This window comes from Phaethon aethereus (assembly GCF_964289735.1).
Source record: "Phaethon aethereus genome assembly, chromosome: 4".
NCBI classification, from domain to species: Eukaryota; Metazoa; Chordata; class Aves; order Phaethontiformes; family Phaethontidae; genus Phaethon; species Phaethon aethereus.
The window spans coordinates 84,772,268-84,794,294 of NC_138578.1; the positions used below are offsets into that span (position 1 = coordinate 84,772,268).

Below are 22,027 nucleotides of genomic sequence, written 5' to 3' on the forward strand. Positions count from 1 at the left end.
CAGCAAGTTTCCAAAGAATTAACAAGCCACCGAAGACCCATCTGGGGAACACGGCGATGCTAAGAGCTTCAAACCGCGCCTGCAGCCCCCCGGCGTCACCCACAGCAGGCAGGACGGAGCCCGAGCCGTGCACGCCATGCCACGCGCACGGCACACGCACGCACATTTTAGCCTAAATTGATCCAAGCTGCTGGATAAATGTCTCGGGAGTCCGGGAGGATCTCCGCTGTGCTGAGCCACTTAGAGGATTTCCTGTAAAATGCAGTGATTTACGGTGGTGCCGTTATTAATGCGCTTCTTGCTCCCAGCTCCCGGCCGGCAGCCCCCCACCAGCCGCAGCGTTCCCCCCTCGGGCTGGGACCGGGCTCCGTAAGCCCCGTTTTAACTGCGTGAGAAATAAGAAGGACAAAGCTCTTGCCCAGCTGCGCCCATCAAAGTGCGCTACGGGCGGACGCAGGCGGTGGTACCTGCCCGGGATGGTGTCGGTGCCGGTTGTCCCAGGTTAGTAACGTGGATTCCTTTAACAAGAGGCTTAGGGAGAAATTTAGGGGGGAATTTAGTTCTTTCCTTTCTCTTAAAAAAAATTGGGTTTGCTGCTTTTTCCCAAGGGAGCCGGCGCGCTGCGGGTGTTGCCGATTAGCCCGTTCGTCCTGTGTGAGGAGCTAAATTAAAAGACCGTGCCGGGGTCGCAGCCACGGTCAGACCGACCGCGCGCCGTGAGCTCGGCTTTGCGCGTCCGCACTGGGTTTGCGCCTGTATTACGGGGATGCTGCCGGTGAGCTGACCCCCCGCGCTGCTTCCGCGGCTCGCTTTGCCACCGGCGCGCGGCGGGGACACCGCTCGCCCACCAAGCAAACACCGCTTCGTGGCAGAAACTAGGGTGTACTTCAATAACCCCGCAGGAATGGGGCGGGGGGGAAAAAGGGGGGGAAAAAGACGAACTAAACGTACTCGCTGCAGCTGAATTTAATTTCAGAAAGATAAACTATAAAACTATGGAAAAAGGAGGAAATGGGTTAAAGAGCTGCGCCAAGGAGCGGCAGAAAGGGTTAAATCCTACAGGCAGCATGGACATGGTTTGAAGACGCCTTGTTCCTGGAGATACGTGCCAGAGACCCGTAACAACCACAACGGTTAAATGAAGTTAAATTGCGCTCAAAAGGGAGAACGGAAAGGGCCACGGACTGCACCGCACGAAGCGTAAAAACACCGTGAAGTTATTTAAAAAAAATCTGAAGAATTATCCCTCTTCAGGTGGATAAACGGCGCCAGGAACACGCGCTGGTGAGCCAGAGCTGGAAGCAGCATTTTTCACAGCAAAAAAGCCGAGAGGTGGGAGGACGTCGGGGCAGAGCCCCTCGTGGCGCCCGTCCCGCCCCGGCGCCGCGCGGGGAGGACGGAGAGGAAATCGGTCGAGCAGCAAATCGTTTGCGATCCGGGTAGGAAACGGCCGGGCGGCTGGGTGGGATCGGTAGCCTCGTGCCTAATATCGCTTAACGTTAATAGCGGAGGAGCGGAAGGAGCGACGCGATGGCAAGCTGGGAGGAACCGGGGGAACCCCAGATCAGCAAGTCTGACTCTGGCATCCGACAAACGAGCGGAAACCACGACTAAGGAGACAAGAGCAGGGAGGCGGGCAAGCTGGACCTGAGAGGTCCCTGCGGAGGGATGCTGGGGTACCGGTGCGACCCGCCCGGGCTCCCCGGCAGCCCACTGCACCGTCCCTCCCCGAGGGAGGGTCCCTGCCACCCTGGACCAGGAGGATGCTCATCCCCTGGGCAATGAGCTGCCTATAAGGCAGGTGGCAAAAGATGGGAGCGTTGAGCTCGCCCGCGGGGACGGGCCCTGCGTTGGCCGTTACCACTCCGGGCACAAATTATGAGGCAAGAGCACAAGAACTGCGAACATCGCTGTGCCAGCACGTGAACGCCTGGTCATCCTCGGGTGAAAGTTGTGCTTCCAGCCGGGGGAAGACGCGACAGAACTGGACGAAGCATGAGGAACGCCGAAAGGACGATCAAAAACATGGGTCCTCTTCTGCAGCGGGGGTCTCCAGCCAGCCCCTGCGTATGTTGCCATGCTCCCGGCTCCGGCAGGGAACGGCAGAGGGATGGCTTCACAGGCAGGTCTCTTCCGAGCTCCAGCACGGAGCAGTCCTCGTGCCATGGGAGACAGGCCAGGAGCAGGGGGACAAAACCCACCCGGGACCGCGCTGCTGCTCACCAGCACGAAGGAGCTGCAGGAGCCGCCTGAACCCGGGGGCAATTCGGCGTTTTGGGTACTTGGTTTTGCCACGACTCATCCCTCCCTGACTTGGTCCATTTGCCTTTCCCAGAGAGCAGCCATCTTCCATCTTTTCATGCAAAGGTCCGGAAAACAGGCGTGGACAAGGCGATGCCGGCAGCACGTCGCTGTTTTCCAACTGGGAACAGGAGGTGGGGAGATCCTCTCCCACTGGGACCCTTTCATCGGAGACGCCAGAACCCGGAGGAGGACGGGGAAGCACTGCAGAGCAGCAGGGAGTTCTCCATTGCTCCGAAATCCCGACGGGAAGGAGCCCTGCCCTGGCTGAGCGCAGAGACCAGGCTTTGGCAGCATCCTGGGGGGAGCTGTGGGTTCAGCTTGTCCCCCCCCAGGGCAGCGTGCACAGAGGGGTGCAAAACCCCCCCAAAAAGCCATGGGGGCTGTTCCAGCTGCCCCCACCACAGGTAGCCCCCTCCTAGCCAGCCCCGGTCCCCGCACCAAGCCCTCGGGAGACGGAGGAGCCGCATCCCACGGAAGCCGAGCACAGAGTGGGGCCGGGAGCCAGCAGGAACCGTGGGCTCGGCACATCCCGCGGCCACATTTTTCCCTTCCCACTTAACTGAATTTGTTTTGGAGGGCACAGCATTGCTGGAAAACCCAAAGCCGAGGCTCATCCTTCAGGTCCTGTCCCACGTGCCCGGGAGCCGCGGGGACCGACAGCCCGTCAGACAGCTCTGACCTTCCCAGCAGAGCCAGCGTGCGTGGGGGGCGAAACTCACCCCCGTTGTGAGCCTCGAAAGTAAATAGGGAGGCTGGAAGTATGTGCGGGTGGTTTTTTAAGCATGTCCTCCAGGAGGCCTGCGGTGCAGGGTCAGCTCGTTCAGGATCTCCTTGCCTGAGGGAAGGAGGTGGCTGGTCCCACACGGGTGTCACAGGAGGGTCCAGGGAGGATGCACCCCTGTGCCCACCGCACCTCCATGACTTCTCCTTGGGCCTTTCAAAGAGCAGGGAGGGGGTGGAAAGGGGGACCTAGGGCTCAGCACCATCTCCCCAACCTCAGGTGACTGCTGCAAGCCCAGGAGGACGATGCACATGGTCCTGCAGGCTGGTGGCTCTCATGGAAGGGGTGAGGGACAACAGGTCCCAGCAGGTTTGGTGGCCTCAGGGACAGCCAAGAAGGCCAAATTCTCCCTCTCTGCTGAGGTAAGGCAGCAAGAGTCACTACACGTGCTTGGTGGTCACAGAGGTCCAACTGCCACAGCCACCGGTTGCCACCAATGTGGTGTCTCCACAGCTCAGGTGTTCTCCGCCTACCGCCCAAGGCAAGAAAGCCCCAAGAGGCATGGCAGCCCTCTTAACTCCCCTGGGCAAGGGCTTGCCAGGGCTAAAAACACATCAGCCCTTTCCCAAACTGATGGCATGGAGCTGCTGCAGGAAAGTTGTTTGGCCAGGCATGAGCATGGGACAGGACCCATCTTCCTGGGCATACCTGAAGAGGAACCACGGTCCAAAGACCCTGGTGAGGTCAGTCCCTGAAACGCCTTCCTGAGGACTGAGCTGTCCTTGGGATAAAACACCATGGTCATACCGCAGCGGTGCTCCCCGGAGCAGCTCCTTACCCCCACAAAGCACAGTCCAGCCAAAAAAAAAAACAGGCTACGCAGAGAGAAAGCCCATGGCACCCTGCCAGCCCCCCTTGAACGAGCGTCCAAGTGCATGAGAGGTGCTCAGAAAGGCAAAGCAGCTGCAGATGCTGGTGGTGCCGCCCACGGGGACGGAGGGACGGCTGTGCCATCCAGCCCTGCAACATCCCCGTCCCCTGGTCCAGCTGTTGGACACACAGCACCCACGCACAGCCTGACAGCCCCCACGGGACCTCTGCGCGGGTGCCTCCTACGCAAGGCTCAACCGGGAAGCCCCATCGGTGGCTCCTCGCTCCGCGAACCCCGCCGTCCCTCCGGCTGGGCTGGCCTGGCTCCGGCTCCTGCCCTGACACAATGCCGCTCATTCAGGTGAGCCACGCTGCAGCCCTTGCATGAAGGCTGGAAATTTATGACTTGCCTTAAATGTCACCTTTTCAACTCCGTGCCTTGGCTCAGCAACATTTGAAGCAAACGTTAGCAAATGACCCACGGTTTTCAGAGGGGAGGGGGGAAAAAAAAAAAAAGGAAAAAAAAAAGAAGTCGTCCCTTCCAAGATAAATAAGTGCTCTCGCAATAAACGGCATGAAAAGGCCTACAGTCAAAACTGGCAGAAAGTACCTGCAGTCGGCGATGATGTCATCCATCAGCTGGGCACCCAGGGCGTCCAGCTCACCCGGCGAGCGGTTGGCCTTGAGAGCAAGGTGGACCTTCTCCAGGTTTGCTTCCTGCACGACAGGCGGGGAAGAGGAGCTGCACAGCGGGGACCCCCCCGGCACCCCACTCCACCCCACATCCAGGACCCTCTCAGCGAGTGCCTGAGGCTGCTCCCCATGATCAGAAACTCCAGCCAGGGTCTCACCAGGGCTCTGTACCCCTGGTTATGCTCCTGTTGGAGCTCTGGGGGGAAATGACAGCGCAATACAGCAAGAAATCCCATAAATAGCTCAGGAGCTAAAGGAAGGTCTTTGCCTCCTGCACCTGCAGCAGTAGGCAGGCGGGTGGCCCGGCAAAGCACTGCACCCCCACCCCCATGGGGATGAGGGTGGTCCCTTTCCCTCCCCGGGACGCCGACAGATTTCTCCTCCATAGCACAAGAGTCGTCACACCCCAAAGCTGACCCAGCCTGGAGATGGCCCCCCTCCCCTCCCTGTCCCCCAGGCAGGATGCAGAAAGAAGGCGGACAAGGCTCCTGGCCACCGCAGCACCCACCAGCCTGTCTGCCGCGTGGTGGAGGAGGTTCTGAGCATCAGTCCGATAGCTGATATCTTCCCAGTAGGATGACAAGACCACCACAGGCTTCACATTGCCCCAGGGCAGGTAGTAATACTGACAACCTAGAGGGCACAGCACACTGGTATTGCGATATCGGCACCCGAGCTCGTGATACGGGGGTGAGGACATCTCACGCCAGAGCGAGAGCCCCACAGGAGCCAGGGAAAGGCCACCCCAAAGCACCGGCTCTTCCTTGAAGGAAAATGAGCACTGTTAGCACCGAAGTGCTGCCCAAAAACCACTTCAAGGCCATACAGAGCCGAAGGAAGTAGTCCTGGCTTCCCCGATCCTCCCCAGTCACATATTGTCCCTTCATAGCACGGCTGTGGTAAGCAAGGATCTCTGGAGGTCATCTGGTCCAACCCCTGCTCAGCAGGGCCACCTTGAGCAGGTTGTCCAGGACCACGTCCAGTCAGTTTTGAATATCTCCAAGGATGGAGACTCCACACCCCGGGCAGCCCCTTCCAGTGCTCGGTCACCCCTCACTCACCATCAAAGACGGCCCGGCTGTACTGCGTGGTGGAGGCCAAGGGCAGGCAAGTGTTGTCAAATTTGTTCCCGTAGTTGCCGATGCTGACCTCAAACTGGATGGCATCGTCCACGTCTTGAAGCATGGTGGCTGAGTAGAAGGCAGCGAAGAGGGAGTACTTCCGACGGCGCAGGTACTTCTGCAACAGGCACAGGACCATCTTCATAGAGGAGACACCACCACCGCCCTCCTACACACAGACCCTCCACTACCCCTCACGACTACTCAGTGAGCCCTCCAAGATCAAAACCTTTACAGCAGGGAAGAAAAGCATACGTTGCAGCAAGGGAATTTTAGGTGAGATATTTAGGAAAAACCTGACAACGGAGAAGGCTAGAACCTCCCATCAAAAATGCAGCTTAAACCTGAAGAAACAAGCAGAAGGAGCACAGCTGCGACAGCGCTCGAGGTGGGACTGGGCTCCTGTTGAAGCAAACCTCCCACCCCTTCGTGTTCACCATGGTCTGCTCGCTACCATGCAGCAGCTCAGGTGGAGCAGGCTGGACACCCTGGGATGGAAACGCAGCAGGAGACACCCTCCAGGAGCTCACCGGCCACTCCACCGCTCACAGGACATCACCCACCCAGGACCAACGCCCGCGGCCCTGCCCTAGCGCCGTGCCGCCGGAGAGGCGACCCCAGAGCCCACGGGGTCGGATGCCCCCCGGAGACCCCGTTACCTCCACCCGCAGGATGTCATCCGCAGAAATGTCCTCCACCTTCTGCTCCACGTGCTCCACCAGTTTGGTCTCCAGTTCCACCAGCACCCTGCCGCGATACGCGACTCCCTCGCCCTTGGGGTAGACCAGGGACAGGCGTCAGGACCCCGGTGCCCCCTCCCCGCAGGTGAGCTCTGCCTTTGCTTTCACTGCAGAGGAGCAAGATCAGGCAAAGTGTTTCTGCAAGCGCTCCGAAGGCAGAGAGCGTCTGGGCAGCAGAGCAGTGTCAGGAGGTGTTTAGCCAGCAGGAATAGCCAGGGGCAGAAAACGCGGCGCAGGCTCCTGATACCAAAGCCAGTTTGGGTTAATAGCAGCGCTCTTTTGGCAAGGAGGAGTGGCGGTTTAGTTGCGGTTGTGCTGGAAAGAAGCCAACATCACCTTTCCTAAGTTGAGCGTCTCGTAAGGGTCGGGGAAGCCGGTGAACTCCCGGGGGCTGCCGTAGAGGTTGATATAGCAGGGACCGAAGGTTGGCAGGAACCCGAGCCCATCGTCCACTGGGGGCCACGGGGGAAAAGAGCCGTTAGAGAGTCCTGAAGGCACCTCGGGGACGTGTCCCACGGGGCGTCACTGCAGGACCACAGGGTCCACATGCACGGGGCCGGCGGCCACCGAAATGCTCCAGTTTTTCAACCCCTGTGAGTCCTACAACCTGCTACCTTTTTGCAGGAGAAAGACAAGGTGGCTGTGGGGCTGTGCGGGGGGCACGGAGCTTCCCGGTCCCAGGGGTTGTCCCCAGGGAAGGAGAGCATCGCTCTGCTGGTGCGGACCAGCGCAGGGCATTTACACCAGCCGAGGAGCTGGCCCCGTGCTCCCCTTAGGGCGGTAAGAGAGCGCCCGGAAGGGAATCACTCATTTTTGTGAAACCTCGCGCAGAAGGAGCAGCAGAGAGGCAGGAATCGTTTGCGGGGTGCTGCTCTGGGCGCCCAAGCCGGCTGCTCCCCGCGCAGGGCTGGCTCCGCACACGGCACACGCCAGACCACGAAGACATCGCTGCGCAACACGGACACGCCAAACCCGCCGCGGGAAGGGCAGCGCAGCCCCTTCCCCGCTCCCCCAGGGCAGGGGGAGGCCGTGCTGCAGCCGTCCTCTCCTCCCACCCGAGTGCCCGGGCGCCCAGGCACCAGCTGAACCGGCAAAACAGTTACCAAGCGGCGATTGCAACCCGAGAGGCTAAGGGGACGTACGGTCTGCGGCTTTCAGAGGCTTCGCGAGAGCAGGAAACTCATCTGAGGCACAAAGAAATGGAGAGAGGTTAGGAAAGGCTGGCAGGGGAGCGGGGAGGAAGGATGAAGGGTTACGGGAAGCAAGGGAGGATGCTCTCGCGGGCTTTTGGTGCCGACAGACATTAGAGAGAAGGAGAGAGAAAGGGGGTGGCTGTCACACAGCCCTGCCGCCCTCCCAGAGGCTGTAGGATTGGTGTGAAGCACGAGGATCTGAGCATTCCTGAAGGATGCTCCACGTGTTGCAGAAGCTGGACGGAGCTGCCGCTCCCCAGCACCTCCTCGGGACCAAGCAGGTCTCAGCGGCGGGGTGGGGTGTGCCGGTCCCGGGCAGACCCCTCGCAGCCTCCTCCTCCTCCTTTCAGCCTCCCTCTCTCTCTCCAGAGCAGCCCAGGAGCTGCACTTCAACTGGGGAAGAGGGAGGCTGGAGGCACAAGCACGGCGGTGGAGAACAGTGCCGCACCCCGCCCGCGCGCCGGCGCCGCGGGACGCGCGCTGCCGCTGTGCGCCGGGCTCGAGCCCCGGCGGCTGCTGCCGGCCCCGGCCCCGACGGCGTGGGGATGCTCACGGTGGGGCGAGGGTGTGGGGCAGGGCACCCGAGAGCCTCAGGGGCGCAGAAAGCAAAGGGAGCAGAGCGCGGGGAGTCCCGATGGTGCTGCAGATGCCACCGAAGCTCGTCAGCCGCGGGAGATGCTGGCGCGGGTCAGGGCGGCCTCTGCGCCGGCTCTGCCCCGGCTCTCGGCAGCCCCACAGCCGCGTCCCAGCTCCCCGCCCGCGCGCTCGGCACAGCCGCACGGTCAGTGCCACCCAGCCGACTCCCGCCGGCGCCTCCGCGGCGGCCCTCTGCTTCGGGGAGCCCCCGGGACCTCAACCAGCACCCTCAGCACAAGCTGGACCTAAAGCCCCCTCCCGCCCCACGACAGCCCCTAAAGGCCACCTAAGGAGGAGCCAGCAGCGGGGGCACGCACAGGTGGGACGCGGCGTCTTCCAGCACCGGTGACGCCACGGCCCGTCACCAACTGCACAGGGGACCGCAGCCACCTCGGCTCGGCAAGGAAAAGAGGAAGCAAATCCTCCGGCACGCCATGGCCCTGCAGCCTCCCATCCCAACGCCCCTGGGAGGGTCTCCAGAACCACAAACCAGGAGGGGTCAGGTCCAACCGGAAAAGCGACGGCAGGACGGAGCAAGCCCCAGCACCCCGTCCCACGGCTCTCCCAGCACCGGCGACTTGGCAGGGACCGTCCCGGCTGCGACATCCTCCGAGCCAACGCCAACCTCCAGCCACGAGCATGCAGCGCTCCTCCACGGCCATGCACCCCAAACCCCCTCCCGCTGCCCCCCCCTTACCCTCCAGCTCCCCGCCGGGGGCCGAGATCTTGGACATGCAGAGGTAGGCGGTGCCGATGACATCGTTATGCGTCAGGCGGTCCCTGCAACGCAACCCACGACGCCATCGCACCGTGGACCGGGGCGGTTTGCCCGTGAGGGTCTCCCCCGCCCGTCCCGCTCCTCCAGCTCAGCTTTCCGCACGGGCGGACACAGGCAGCCCCCCCGGCGAGCCCCCTCCCCGCTCACCAGTCGGTCACCCGGATCCTCATCTTCTCGCACATGGAAGGGAACTGGGAAAAGAGGCGGGGAGAGGAGCGGTGAGCAGCAGCGGGGCTGGGGGGCGAGCGGGGGGCCGCGGGGGTGCCCGCGCTCACCATCGCCGGCAGCGTCAGGCGCTGGTTCCACTGCGGGTTGGCGTTCTTCTCCAGGATCCTCGAGTAGAGCTGGAGGTGTGAGATGCGGGATGGAGAGTCAGCGCTTGCAGCTCGCGGCTGCACTTCAGCAAAGCGCTCCCGGCCCACGCAGCCGGAAAGTCTCAGCTTCCCCCAAAACACAGACTCCGTTCGGCGGGTGGCCCTGTGGGGCTCCGCGTCGCGCGGGTAAACCCCATCTGTGCGGGACGCAGAGGATGCTATGGGCTGCGCGGGGACCTCCCCCCCGGGACCACCAGAAACTCACCCCCTCCCCGCTGCGGTTGCTCAGAAAAATGTCCCAAGCCTCTGTGTCCCCCCGGGCACTGTCCCCAGGGGACGACTTAGGGGCAGAGGGGACTTTCAGCCCTTCAGTGCTGCTGCGGTTCAAAAGCCAAGCGGCAGCTCGTGGGTGTATCGCTTGGCTCTGGAGGGGACCCGCAGCAAAGGGAGTGGGACGGGGCTCTGAAAAGCCACTGGAGCCACCTCCACGCCCTGGCTGGTCACGGGGGGACATCGGGTGGCGTGGGGACAGCCAGCTGCTCACTTCAGGCAGCGCCCAGAAGAGCAGCCCAACCCTCGCTGCTGCACTGTCCCCCTTCCCCCCAGAGCTCAGCCTCTCCATCCCCATTTTTAATGCAACAGCACCACGAAGAGCTCAGCGAAGAAATTACTCCGGTGCAGCCCGGCACGCCATGCCCGGTGGCACCGCTCGGCTTCAAGCGTGCCACCGGGCACAGGGCTGGGGACATCAGCTGGGCTGCAGGACGTTGCAACACAGAGGGAAAGAAGACGGGGTGTGACAAGGAGTGATGGGACCCTTGCAAGTGCACCAGCAAAGCAAAGGACCAAATTTTCCCCATGCTGGGACCGGCTCTTCCCCGTGCACGGCTGCTGTCCCCACTCAGGGACTGGCCGGGCTGCCCCACTCCAGCCGCTCACCGTCTTGCCTGCAAAGCTGACTTCCACGAAGGGATCCACCAGGTTCTTCTTGTTGCTCTCGAAGCCGAAGATCTGCCTGACGTTGTCCATGACGGCGTCATCCACTGGGAGAGGAAGGAGATGCTGAAAGCTCACGGAAGCACGCGGCATCCGGACGGCCCCGGCTTTCCGGGGCCGGCTGTCCCACCGGGCGAGCTGTGCATCTGCATTGAGTCAGCTGGGCAGGGAGCAGGAGGGTAAAACCAGCTTGCACCAGTAGGAGACTTATCTCCCAGTACGTTACAACTGACCTATATCTGCAAGGTCTTTGACCAAGGTTATGGATCAAGTTTCCTTATCTGCGCCCTTATTCCTCTCCGGCACGTTGCAACCCGCTGCAATGCCAAGGGCCGGATCCGGCACGCTCCAGCCCAGCAAAGGAAAGACTTACTCTGGGGCAAGTCTTCGGCTTTGAAGATTTTCAGGCAGAAGTGAGCCCCTCTCAGGGTGACCCCGGTGGGGCGCAGGAGGTTGCCCTCAATGTCCTCCTTGTCTTCAGAGACCTCCTTCTTCTCCAGCTGCAGGACAACAGGACAAGAGGACAACACAACCAAGCTTCCCCAAAGGCCTGAAATGAGCAGCAAAACCCCAAAATCCAGCACCTTGCCCCCAAAACAAAGGAAGACCAAAGCTGCAGTTTCCCTGGGAACAGGCGTGGTATCTGATGGCCCAGAGGGGTGGAGCACCATGGTTGGAAGGTCCCGCAGCGTGGCCAGGGCAATACTCACAGGAGCTTCATCTCCAGGCCCCAGCACGAACATGCTGACTTTCAGATAGCCCTTGGCCCCCGCAGAGAAGTCCTCCGGGTCAGAGAGCAACAGCCATTTTCTAAGGAAAGCATGTTCTAGGGGGGAAAAGAGACAGAGACCCATGTTCTGGTCCTCAGACACGCAGGGAGACGGCTTCAAGGGTGCTGTTGGGTGGTTTTTTAATAATCGGTACTATGTTCCTTTTATACAGACTAGACTAGAGTAGAATAGGTTTACGGTTGGACTCGATCTTAAAGGTCTTTTCCAATCCAAATGAATTTATGATTCAGCTGGAAGGGACCTACAATGATCATCTAGTCTGACTGCCTGACCGCTTCAGGACTGACCAAAAGTTAAAAGCAAGTTATTAAGAGATTTGCCTTGTAGGTCTTAACCCTTTACAGCTAAAACTACCGAGCTTTTCTCTGCGGTAGTTAGGGCAGGAAAGTCATCTTCATGATAAAATTATCTTTGAGATAAAATAAAAGATAAAAGTTAAAATAACGAGCACGGCTCAAGATAAAAAAACTTTGGGCCGGGCTGCGCTGGTGGGGCTTTCTGCCAGCGAGCCAGTGGCACGAAGACTTGAAAGCCTCAAGGACGTACGTCTTGGGAGAGGGGGTAGGAATGGGTGGTGCTGATGGATATAGGCACACGCCTGGGTTCATGTATGGGAGAGCTGTGATGTGTGTGTGCGTTTCCCCGATGTTTGGCCTCCAAAAAAGGGTTTCCCAAAGCGACCCCCCTCCCCAGCCACGGGAGGTGACCCTGGCCCAGACCCCCACCGCCCGCTGGGCTCACTTGGCTCGGAGTAAACGGTCTCGACGTCCATCTGTGCAATAAAAGGAAAAAGGAATGGCAGCTTTCACCCCGTGGGTCAGTGCGGCAGAAAACGGGGGGAAGAGGAGAGAGGGTGGCCTTACCCGAAACTCCCCGATCACCGAGTCCGTCCGGAAAGACCGAGAGTCCACAACCTGCGGGATGAAAATAAGGAAAAATGGTAAACCCAGCCCAAATCCTCCCAGGGTGGAGGACCCCGCCGCGTGCCCACCTGGGAAAGAGGGGGCACGTTTCCCAGGGCGCTGGAGGGAGGGGGACAGGGCGACGGCCTCGAGCATCACCCCAGCCCTCCCCGGGCGCGGGAGCGATGCTGGAGCTCACCGTGACGAAGATGGGCGCATCGAACAGCTCGGCCGGCGACTCGAAGACGTTGAAGAAGAAGGTCTGTAGGAAAGAGGGGCGAGGGTGCAAGGTGGAGGTCTGTCCCAGCCTCTCCCATGCCCCCAACTCCGTGGGCTGGAGCCTCTTCCCCTGCTCTGAGGCGAGACCCCACCCCGACAGGAGCAGCAGCGCCCGAAGGGGCTGTGCTGGGTGACTTTGGTGCTCCCCGGTGAGCAACGCCCTCCGGTTTCCTTTTGCTGGGCCGGTTTGCAAAAGCACACCCTGAGCGGCAATCCTGGGATCTCCGAACGCAGGAGAGGGGCAGGTTGGAGCAGGCGCTGGGGACCTCCCAAAAGGCCGGCTTGAAGCATCCGCTGCGGGGACGGTGCTGGGGACAAGACGCCTGCGGCCGCCCGAGCGCAGCCATCCCGTACGCCCGGCTGGGCTGCCCACGCCAGGACATGCCAGCAGGGCGCTACCGGCGGCTCTGGGACACGAGTCGCCTCGGGAAGGGGACGAAGATGAGCTCTGCACGAAGGCAGCGGATGCCGGACCTGCCAAAGGGCTCCCTGCGGCTGTCTGAGCTCCTCTCCCGTTGAAGTCCCCATCACCGCACCCCACCCTCTGGGCTGCACTGGCGTTTCCATCACGCAGGACCCCGATCCATAACCCTCCCGAGCCTTTCCTGACCCCCCTCACCTCGTCAAAGAAGGGGCTGTTGCCTTTGCGTATCCTGGTCCTCTTGGTCTGTCCAGCGGCCGTCACCTTCACCACCGGCCTGATGTTGACCCCGGGGAGCTGCCGGCCCTCGATGACCCTCACCCGGATCTGGGGTGGGAGGGAGGACAGGGCAGTGGGTCACCGGGCTTGGTCCTACCCTGGGATGGGCACCTCAGGGGACACCTCCCAGGTGATGAAGCCCCCGTAGGGACAGGTTGGGGGACCTTGAGGAGGTGGGTTCAGGAGAGCAGCTCATCCCCACCAGCCTCATCTCACCTGGAAGTCCTGCGGCTTGTTGGATAGAGGCTTTTTGGGTGAGCTCCTCCTCCTCTTCACCCCCTGGACAGGGTGCATGGGGGGCTTGCGGGGCAGCGAGGGGGGCTCGGACCCCGGCGGCCCCGAGGAGGAGGAGGGCTCCGTCTCGTCCCCTGTCACTGCCTGATCCTCTGTCTCCTCCTCTCCAACCACCTCTGCGCGGGGCGAGAAAGGAGATGGAGGATGCGGCGGCGTGGGACAGGGCGTTGCGGGACCGCAGGGTGAGGGGTCTAGCTGGGGAAAACGTGATGCTACCGGGGAGCACGTCCCCCCAGTGCTGCGCGTGAAGGTTTCTGGTTACCGGTGACTGTGTCGGGCTCAGCGGCAGCCGGTGCCGGCTCCGGAGGGGCTGGCGGGGGGAACACGGGGGCAGCCCCCGGCGGGGGGATGTAGGACACTTGCAGGAGGAGGAAAGCCTGAAAAAAAGAAAGTACTTGTTACAGGGGCATCCAGAAACGCTCTCCCGGGGCTGAGCCTCGGTGCCGGCTGCCACCCACGACGTTCTGCCCAGGCGTGGGGGACGCAGCCGAAAAGGTGGCAGCAACTCGGCAAATGCCGGGAAACAGGGGCTGAGCAGGGGGATGGCAAGGAGGGTCTTCCCGCTGCCCCCCTCCCCGAGCCACCGACACTGCTCCTCCAAAGGTAAATCTCAAAGCCCAAGAGCCCAGGATGGGGCAACTGGGAGCTGCAGCTGGTAGGGATGTTGCTCAAACTGGTCTCCAACTGGGAGCTGCTACGGGCAGGAACATTGCTCAAACTGGTCTCACTGGTCCCCGCGCAGGGACTCACCCCGGTGCTCTGCTTCTTGGTGTCCAGCAAGGGGAGGTTGTAGGAGGCCGCCAGGCTGGGGGAGGACAGGACATCTCGCAGGGGCACTCGGGCTTCTCCCAAAAACCTGGGGGGAAAGAGCGACGGGGGGATCAGCAGCGGAAGGGGCCGAGGATCCGTGGCTGGCAGCTGCCCGGGGAGGACGGGAACGGGTACTGGGTGACAGACCCAACCCAGGCGAGACACCCAGATCGAGCATCTCTGGGGACTTTGTCCCCTTTCTATCGAGGAAAAGCAGCTGGAAGTCCACGCTGAGGAGCCAGGAGCCCTAAACCGAAGTGCTGGTGGATTTTTCTTTGCCGACGGAGAAAACGGAGGCACCGGGGGCTGGGGGTTTCACTGGAGGTGGGTGAGATCAGAGCTGGCAGCCGAGGCTGGGGTCTGCGTGCCACCGTCACCCAGGGGGGTTTCAAACCACCATAAAACTGATTTTCCCCTGTTGAGTTTCAGTGTCTCCCTGGAGCTCGGCTTCTGGTTAACCCTTCCTGTGCTGTGCCACCTCCCCCCTGGCCAGCAGCACCCGTCCCCCCATGGACCAGGGCTGGCCGGGGAGCAGGTCCAGTGCTGCTGCCCAACTCCTCCCCACCCAGAGCCAGGAAAGCCCTCAAACGGCTTTGTGCTGACCTCACGGCATGATGAGATCATGGAGCAGATCCTCCCAGAAGACACGTCAAAACATACGGAAGGCAGGGAGGCGACTAGGGACAGCCAACGTGCCTTCACCGGGGGCAAATTGTGCCTGACTAATCTGGTGGCCTTCTACGACAGAGTGACTGCACCAGTGGACAAAGGAAGAGCTATGGATGGCATCCACCTGAACTTCTGTAAGGCCTTTGGTACAGTCTTCAACAACATTTGTAACTCTAAACTGGAGAGAGATGGGTTTGTTGGGTTTGACTGTTAGATGAATAAGGAATTGGCTGGATCGTCATGTCCAAAGAGTTACAGTCAACAGCTCAACGCCCAAGTGGAAACCAGGAGTGATGCTCCTCAGGGGTCCGTACCAGGACCAATACTACTTAATATCTTCATCGTTGACATAGATGGTGAGATCAAGTGCACCCTCAGCAGGTTTGCAGAGGACACCAAGCTGAGGGGTGCGGTTGACACGCCTGAGGGATGGGATGCCATCCAGAGGGACCTGGACAAGCTCGAGGCGTGGGCCCATGTGAACCTCATGAGGTTCAACAAGGCCAAGTGCAGGGTCCCGCACCTGCATCAGGGCAAGCCCCGGTATCAGCACAGGCTGGGGGATGAGGGATGGAGAGCAGCCCCATGGAGAAGGACTTGGGGGTACCGGTGGGTGAAAAGCTGGACATGAGCCAGCAACGTGTGCTCGCAGCCCAGGAGCCAAGGGAAGAAAAAAAATCCACCATCACCGTCGTGGAGGAGAGGGGACCACCGCGAGAGCATCGCGGTCCCTGCGGGTCGCGGCAGAGCGGCTGCTCCCCAGGCAGGCAGGCGAAATCTCCCTGCGCCGGCAGCCGGGACCCGTTTCCCGTCCTCCCCTCGCTATTTATAGAGATGCACGACGCCACCGAGCTGGACCGGCCCCAATTTCCACCTCCCTTGGCCTCCGGCCCAAGAGCAAACCCAGCATCAGCTCCAGCCCTGGAAACGGGATCCTTCACGTCGGGGCCGTCCTCCCCGTCCCAGCCAGAGCAGGGCAGCAGGTTCCCGCCCTCCACTGCCCGAAAATAACGTCCTTCCTATATCTTTTTTCCCTGTGCAAGCAGCGACCCAGCCGAAGGAGCCCCGCGAGCGGGCGTGGGTTGCCGAGGGGTGGCCAGGCTGGAGGCGGCATCGGCGCCTGCTCTCGCCCTCCTTCCTAAAGCAAGCTGCTGCGAGAAGGAAGACCTCGACCCCACGGGGAAACCCCACTGCCCCCGGAGCCAGGGGCTCCAGGAGCTGCCGTGAGAAAGGAAGCCGCCTCGGGCCGTTTGTCTGGCAAATGCCGCCCTTCCCAGCTCCGCGGCGAAGCGTGTTCAGGAAAGGAGCTTGGCCGCCGTCTCACACCTCCCCAGCCAAGTGCCCGTCACCAGGGCCTCGCGGCGCCGGCACTGCTCCCAGGGCAGGTGGCCATGCCAGTTCGGCAGCCCGGGGGCGGCCGTGGTGGGCACAAGGGTCCCTTGTCTGCTCCCTGTCCCCAAAAGCTGTTTTTTCTCCCTGGCAATTGAGCAAAGCAACCCAGAAACACGGCTCTCGCCTCCCACCAGCCGCCCCCACAACATTCTCCTGGAGAAATGGGTGGCCCGTGGCTTGGATGGGTTTACTCTTCGCTGGGTGAGGGACTGGCTGGATGGCCGAGCCCAGAGAGTTGTGGTGAACGGCGTTAAATCCGGCTGGCGGCCGGTCACAAGCGGTGTTCCCCAGGGCTCGGTTCTGGGGCCGGTCTGGTTCAGTATCTTCATCGATGACCTGGACGAGGGGATCGAGTGCTCCCTCAGTAAGTTTGCAGATGACACCAAGTTGGGTGGGAGTGTTGGTCTGCTGGAGGGCAGGAGGGCTCTGCAGAGGGATCTGGACAGGCTGGATCCATGGGCCGAGGCCAACTGGATGAGGTGCAACAAGGCCAAGTGCCGGGTCCTGCGCTTGGGCCACAACAACCCCACGCAGCGCTCCAGGCTTGGGCAGGAGCGGCTGGAGAGCTGCCCGGGGAAAAGGGCCTGGGGGTGCTGGTCGCCAGCCGGCTGGACATGAGCCAGCAGTGTGCCCAGGTGGCCAAGGAGGCCAACAGCGTCCTGGCCTGTACCAGCACTGGTGTGGCCAGCAGGAGCCGGGCAGGGATCGTGCCCCTGGACTGGGCACTGGTGAGGCCGCACCTCGAATCCCGTGTTCAGCGTTGGGCCCCTCACGCCAAGAAGGACGTTGAGGTGCTGGAGCGTGTCCAGAGAAGGGCGACAGAGCTGGGGAGGGGGCTGGAGCACAAGTCTGATGGGGAGCAGCTGAGGGAACTGGGGTGTTCAGTCTGGAGAAGAGGAGGCTGAGGGGAGCCCTCATCGCTCTCTGCAACTGCCTGAAAGGGGGTTGTGGTGAGGTGGGGGTTGGTCCCTTCTCCCCAGTAACCAGCGACAGGACGAGAGGAAACGGCCTCGAGTTGCGCCGGGGGAGGTTTAGGCTGGGTATTAGGAGAGATTTCTTCACCGAGAGAGTGGTCAAGCACCGGCACAGGCTGCCCAGGGAGGTGGTGGAATCACCATCCCTGGAGGTGTTCAAAATCGTGTGGACGTGGCACTTCGGGACGTGGTTTAGGTGACATGGTGGCGTTGCGTTAACAGTTGGACTTGGTGATCTTAAAGGTCTTTTCCTACCTCAGTGATTCTGTGACTCTGTGAAAGGGCAGCCGGCGCCGGGGAGCAACGCCTGGAGCCCGGGGGGAGCCCGAATCCCCTCGCCGCCCACCCCAGCCCCCTCGTGCAAAGCCCTGGGCACGCACGCGCGTGCGCGAGCTGCGCCGGTGACGGGAGCGGGGCGGGGGGCTCGCACCCGCCCCCGGTGCTTCTCCCACCTGTTTCTCCCGACGGTCTCATGGTCTTTCACGACGACGGTGAGCTCAGCGCCCGGGTCCAGGGGAGCTCCCTTCAGGTCCCACTCGAAGCCCTGGAGGGGAGGAGAGGGGAGCCGGGATCAGTGCCCAGCTGGGACCACGACGCTCACGCAGGCATTGAGCGGCTCCGGCACCACCGGGGGCTCGAGGAGGAGGACCGAAACGCCAGACCCGCTTCGCCATCGCGGCACAGACCTCGGCACCGCCTGTGCCCTCAGCAGAACTTCCCAGCGGACCCACAGACACAACATGCCCCAGGCAAAGGCCTTCCCCTCATCATGGATTAAAAGCGAAGGAGAGAACGCTGGGAGCGGGCACGCAGCGTTTCTGCACCAGAACGGTGCTAGTCTGCTCACCAAAACCCTTTGTTTGCTTAATTTTGACCCATGAAAGCACAGGTCAGGGTTGGAAGGAAGAAGGTGCTGGAAAAAATATCCTCCCCTGGGCCGGGCTGATGAGTAAAACACACTTGTTTTCCCTTCGAGCTGCAATATTTTTAAACAGCTTCTTTTAAAGTGCGTGCTTAGCCCTGATAAGATCTCGATGAAAGGGGAAGAGGCCGGAGCAATGGTCCCTGCGGAGCCGGAGCCGGCTCGGCCCCGCTCCTCCGCTGCTGGTGCCGGGAGTTTCGGATACGAAGCTGCCCGCGGTGGGCACCGGCCCCAAACCCTCCGGGGGGTGGCAGCCCCGGGGCGTCACCGGGCCCCTGCAAGCCCCTTGCGCCTGGGGCTCCCTGCTGGGCTCGCACCCGGGTCGCACAGCACCCTCAGCGCCCAGGCAGGGACCGCGGGGACAGGGACACGCTCACCTCGTTCCATACGGGGTTCACGTTGTTCTTGATGACTTTCGTCCTCTTCTTGACACCTGCAGGCAGCAACACACACGGGTCAGGCTGGTTTCTCCACCAAAAGGCGGGGGAAAGACCCCAAAATTCCAGTCCCCCCCCATGCACGGGTGGGGCTAAGAGCCTCCAGTGGCACCAGCAGCTCCCAGGAGCAGGATCAGGCCCTTCCCCTTGCACACAGGCCGGGCAGTGGGGTGCACAGCCGGGCTCCGGGGCCCCGCGTCGTGCCGCAGCCCGGCCACGAGCCCCGCTGGAAAACCCCGGGTGAATCATCTGGATGCGCCGTGCCTCAGTTTCCCCATGAGCAGGGCGGAGAGGAGGCTCCCAAAGGCTGCTGGGTGGGTTTTCGGGCTGGAAGGTGCCACGGGGGACCCAGACATCCTCCTCCCTCCACCCGAACCTCGGTATGGTCCCAGACGGGACCCAGAGCCCCCGCGACAGTGGTGGGATGCTCGCAGATTGAACGGGGCGGGGGTGGCCCGCTGGCACCCCCAAAAGATGCAGACGGGGATGCTGCCGCCCGGTCTCGGGGTCGCAGCCGTCCCGAGGAGCCCCGGTGCCAAGGGGGGCATCCAGCACCACTACCCCCAGTCGCACCCCAAAACCACGACCCTCATGTCACACCGAAAACCAGCCAAATGCCCGCTGGGCCCCGAGGGGCCGCGTCACGGGAGGGACCGGGGGGGAGAGGAAAAGGAAGAGCTGAACAATAGCCGTGACTCAAACCCCGGGGGACACCGGCCGGGCGCCCTGCAGGGCCCTGTAGGGAGATACGTATATATATATAGGTAGCCCAGGCTGTGGCACGTGGGGCTGGTGGGAGCCCAAGCCGCTCGCTCAAAATATTCTGCCTTTTTTTTTTTTTTTTTTTTTTTTTTAAGTCTTAGTATGACTAAATTAATCTTTTCCTATTTCAGATTTTAAAGAGTCTCTGCTAAATCTCCCGATTTAGAGAGCCAGGCTGGGGCCAGGAGAGAGGCAGAGCTGCCATCGCCCGACACGGCACCTCTGGACAACGTCACCGAGCCGGGAAGATGTCAAACGCCCCTGATTTAAGGCACGTCGCCTGCTTACGCCTCATCTTCGTGGGACGCAGAGGCCTGGAATTCCCCCTCCTGCGCTCTCGGGATCGTGATTTGGCCAACGAGAGCTGCTTCCCACTTTGGCGGCGAATGGATGGAGCCCACCCCGGGCGAGCACCCAGCACCCACCGTGGGATGAACACAGGAGGGGTCCGGGCTGGGCAGGGGCCGGCAGCAGCACCGTTCCCCCCCCCCACCCCATGCAGCACAGGAAAGGCTGGGTCAGTAGCCCTTCATCCCTTTCCTTTCCTTATTTTTTTTTTTTCTAAAAATGGACATTTTCCACCGCCAGGAAACGGTTACCAAAAAAAAAATTAAAAAAAAAAAATAGCGACATCCTCCAGCGAGTGCTTTCGAGGCGCAAAGGCAGCGCTCCCTTCCCGGGACCCACAGCATTGGGCTAACCCCCTAGATGAAGGGTTATTTTTATCAATCTCATATTAGTAATTAAAAGACCTTAATGAGAGCAAAGCACGAGAGCGACTGAGGGCACCCGAGGGTGCAGCAAAGCCAGGTCCTGCTCTTTGCCGGGGCTCACCCCCCTGCCACCCCAGCGCTTTTGGATGCCGTGATGCCGGGTGGCAGCGCTAAAATGACCGTCCCCAAGCGTGTGCGTCCCCTAAGGTAACGGGATCCCTCACCGTCCCCCACGAACCTGCGTACCCCAAAATCACGGGGGAAGAGTGACGACACGCACAGCCCCCCCCCAGGGACCCTTGGAGACACCGGTGTCGCGCGCTTGAGCGTGGCACGGGGAAGCCTCAGAGGGTGGGGACGGAGGGGGCTATGGTGCACTCAGCAGTGGTGGGGGGGGAATTTTGCAAGGTTTTAGGAGAAGGATGGAGCTTAGCAAAGCCCGGCTTTGCTAGAAGGGGCTGCAAAAGCAGACAAGAATCTGGTAAAGTAATAATCCTGCCCATCCCACCCCAGATTTGGGGGGAGTCCCCTCACCTCGGAACGTCAGGCTGGCCACCGGGTCGCTTTGCTTGTCCCCCTTCTCCAAGTTGGGGAGATGGGCGGCTCGTTGGAGCAAACAGCGCAGCATGGCCGGACGATGGAGCGGGGCAGTTGTTGAGGCCGAGCCCGGCTCGGCCCGGGGAAGGATCCGGCCCCCCCATCACCGCCTCCGGCCCGGCCCGGCCCTCCCCGGAGGGTGGAGGAGGTGCCCGGGCGGTGACACGGAGCGCCTCGGCGCGGTGGCTCCGGGGGCTGCAAACCCGGGACGGTGGGAGCCCTGGAGATGCCCGAGCCCCGGCATCCGGTGGTGGGAGGTGAAAGCACCGGGATCCGGGGATGCTGCGAGCCCCGGGGGTGGGAGGTGAAAGCACCGGGATCCCGGGATGCTGCAAGCTCTGGGAATGGGAAATAAATCACCGGGATCCAGGGGTGCTGTGAGCCCCAGGGATGGGAGATGAAATCGCCGGGATCCGGGATGGGAAATGAAATCACCAGGACCCAGGGATGCTGCAAGCCCCAGGGATGGAAAATGAAATCACCGTGATCCCGGGATGCTGTGGGATCCAGGGATGAGAAAGTAAATCACCGGGATCCCGGGATGCTGCGGGATCCAGGGATGAGAAATTAAATCACCAGGATCCGGGGATGCTGCAAGATCCAGGGAGGAGAAATTAAATCACCGGGATCCTGAGATGCTGTGAGCCCCAGGGGTGGGAAATTAAATCACCGGGATCTGGGGATGCTGCGAGCTCCGAGGATGGGACATGAAATCACCGGGATAAGGAGATGTTGTGGGATCCAGGGATGTGAAATTAAATCACCAGGATGTGGGGATGCTGCAAGCCCCGGGGATGGGAAATGAAACCACGGACACCCAGGGATGCTGCGAGCCCCGTGGGTGCCTGAGCACCGGGATCCGGGGATGCCGTAAGCTCCAGGGATGCTGTAGGCTCCCAGGATGGTAAATAAATCACCAGGACGCAGGGATGCGGCACGGGGGATGCTGTGAGCTCAGGGTGCTGCGAGGCCTGGGGATGGTGAAACATCTGGGCTCAGGGACGCTGCCAGCCCCAAGGGCGCAAAAGCGCGGGGGGCCCTGGGGACCCGGTGAGTTCGGGGTGACCCAGCGCCTGGGCCGGGGGGCTGCGGGCTGCGGGGACGCCCAAGCAGCGGAGCCCGGGGATGTCCCAGGCCCCAGGTGACACCGGAGCACCAGCACCCCAGGGACAGTGCAAGCCGGGGAGCTCCCAGAGCCGGGGGTGCCGCCGCGTTGGGGTCGCCTCGGCGCAGGGGCCACGGGGAGCTCCATCCCCTCGCCGCAGCCCCCGCGCGCGGCCGGCTGGCGGGGACGAGGGCACAGGATGGGAAGGAAGAGGGCGCAGGATGGGAAGGAAGAGGGCGCAGGATGGGAAGGAAGAGGGTGCTGCTCAGGCCCAGGAGCGAGGGGCTGAACACGGGGACGCCTGGGCCGGGGAC

General features: G+C 61.9%; 1 protein-coding gene across 1 annotated transcript in view; it reads right to left on the reverse strand.

The window, feature by feature from the left end:
• DYSF (dysferlin) overlaps positions 1-20,639 on the reverse strand; it is a gene marked incomplete at both ends in the record, with an annotated part of 100,946 nt that extends 80,307 nt beyond the window's left edge. Inside the window, 22 exons of the mRNA XM_081999562.1 lie at positions 4,506-4,612; positions 5,097-5,221; positions 5,650-5,827; positions 6,369-6,482; positions 6,786-6,901; positions 7,592-7,633; positions 8,976-9,058; positions 9,204-9,247; positions 9,332-9,400; positions 10,310-10,413; positions 10,740-10,866; positions 11,077-11,192; positions 11,899-11,929; positions 12,021-12,071; positions 12,259-12,321; positions 12,958-13,086; positions 13,255-13,448; positions 13,595-13,709; positions 14,083-14,188; positions 17,630-17,721; positions 18,477-18,532; positions 20,546-20,639. Of these exons, the coding sequence (XP_081855688.1) occupies positions 4,506-4,612; positions 5,097-5,221; positions 5,650-5,827; positions 6,369-6,482; positions 6,786-6,901; positions 7,592-7,633; positions 8,976-9,058; positions 9,204-9,247; positions 9,332-9,400; positions 10,310-10,413; positions 10,740-10,866; positions 11,077-11,192; positions 11,899-11,929; positions 12,021-12,071; positions 12,259-12,321; positions 12,958-13,086; positions 13,255-13,448; positions 13,595-13,709; positions 14,083-14,188; positions 17,630-17,721; positions 18,477-18,532; positions 20,546-20,639 (2,156 nt within the window). The remainder of the gene's footprint in view (positions 1-4,505; positions 4,613-5,096; positions 5,222-5,649; positions 5,828-6,368; positions 6,483-6,785; positions 6,902-7,591; positions 7,634-8,975; positions 9,059-9,203; positions 9,248-9,331; positions 9,401-10,309; positions 10,414-10,739; positions 10,867-11,076; positions 11,193-11,898; positions 11,930-12,020; positions 12,072-12,258; positions 12,322-12,957; positions 13,087-13,254; positions 13,449-13,594; positions 13,710-14,082; positions 14,189-17,629; positions 17,722-18,476; positions 18,533-20,545) is intronic.
• Positions 20,640-22,027: the final 1,388 nt, after the last annotated feature.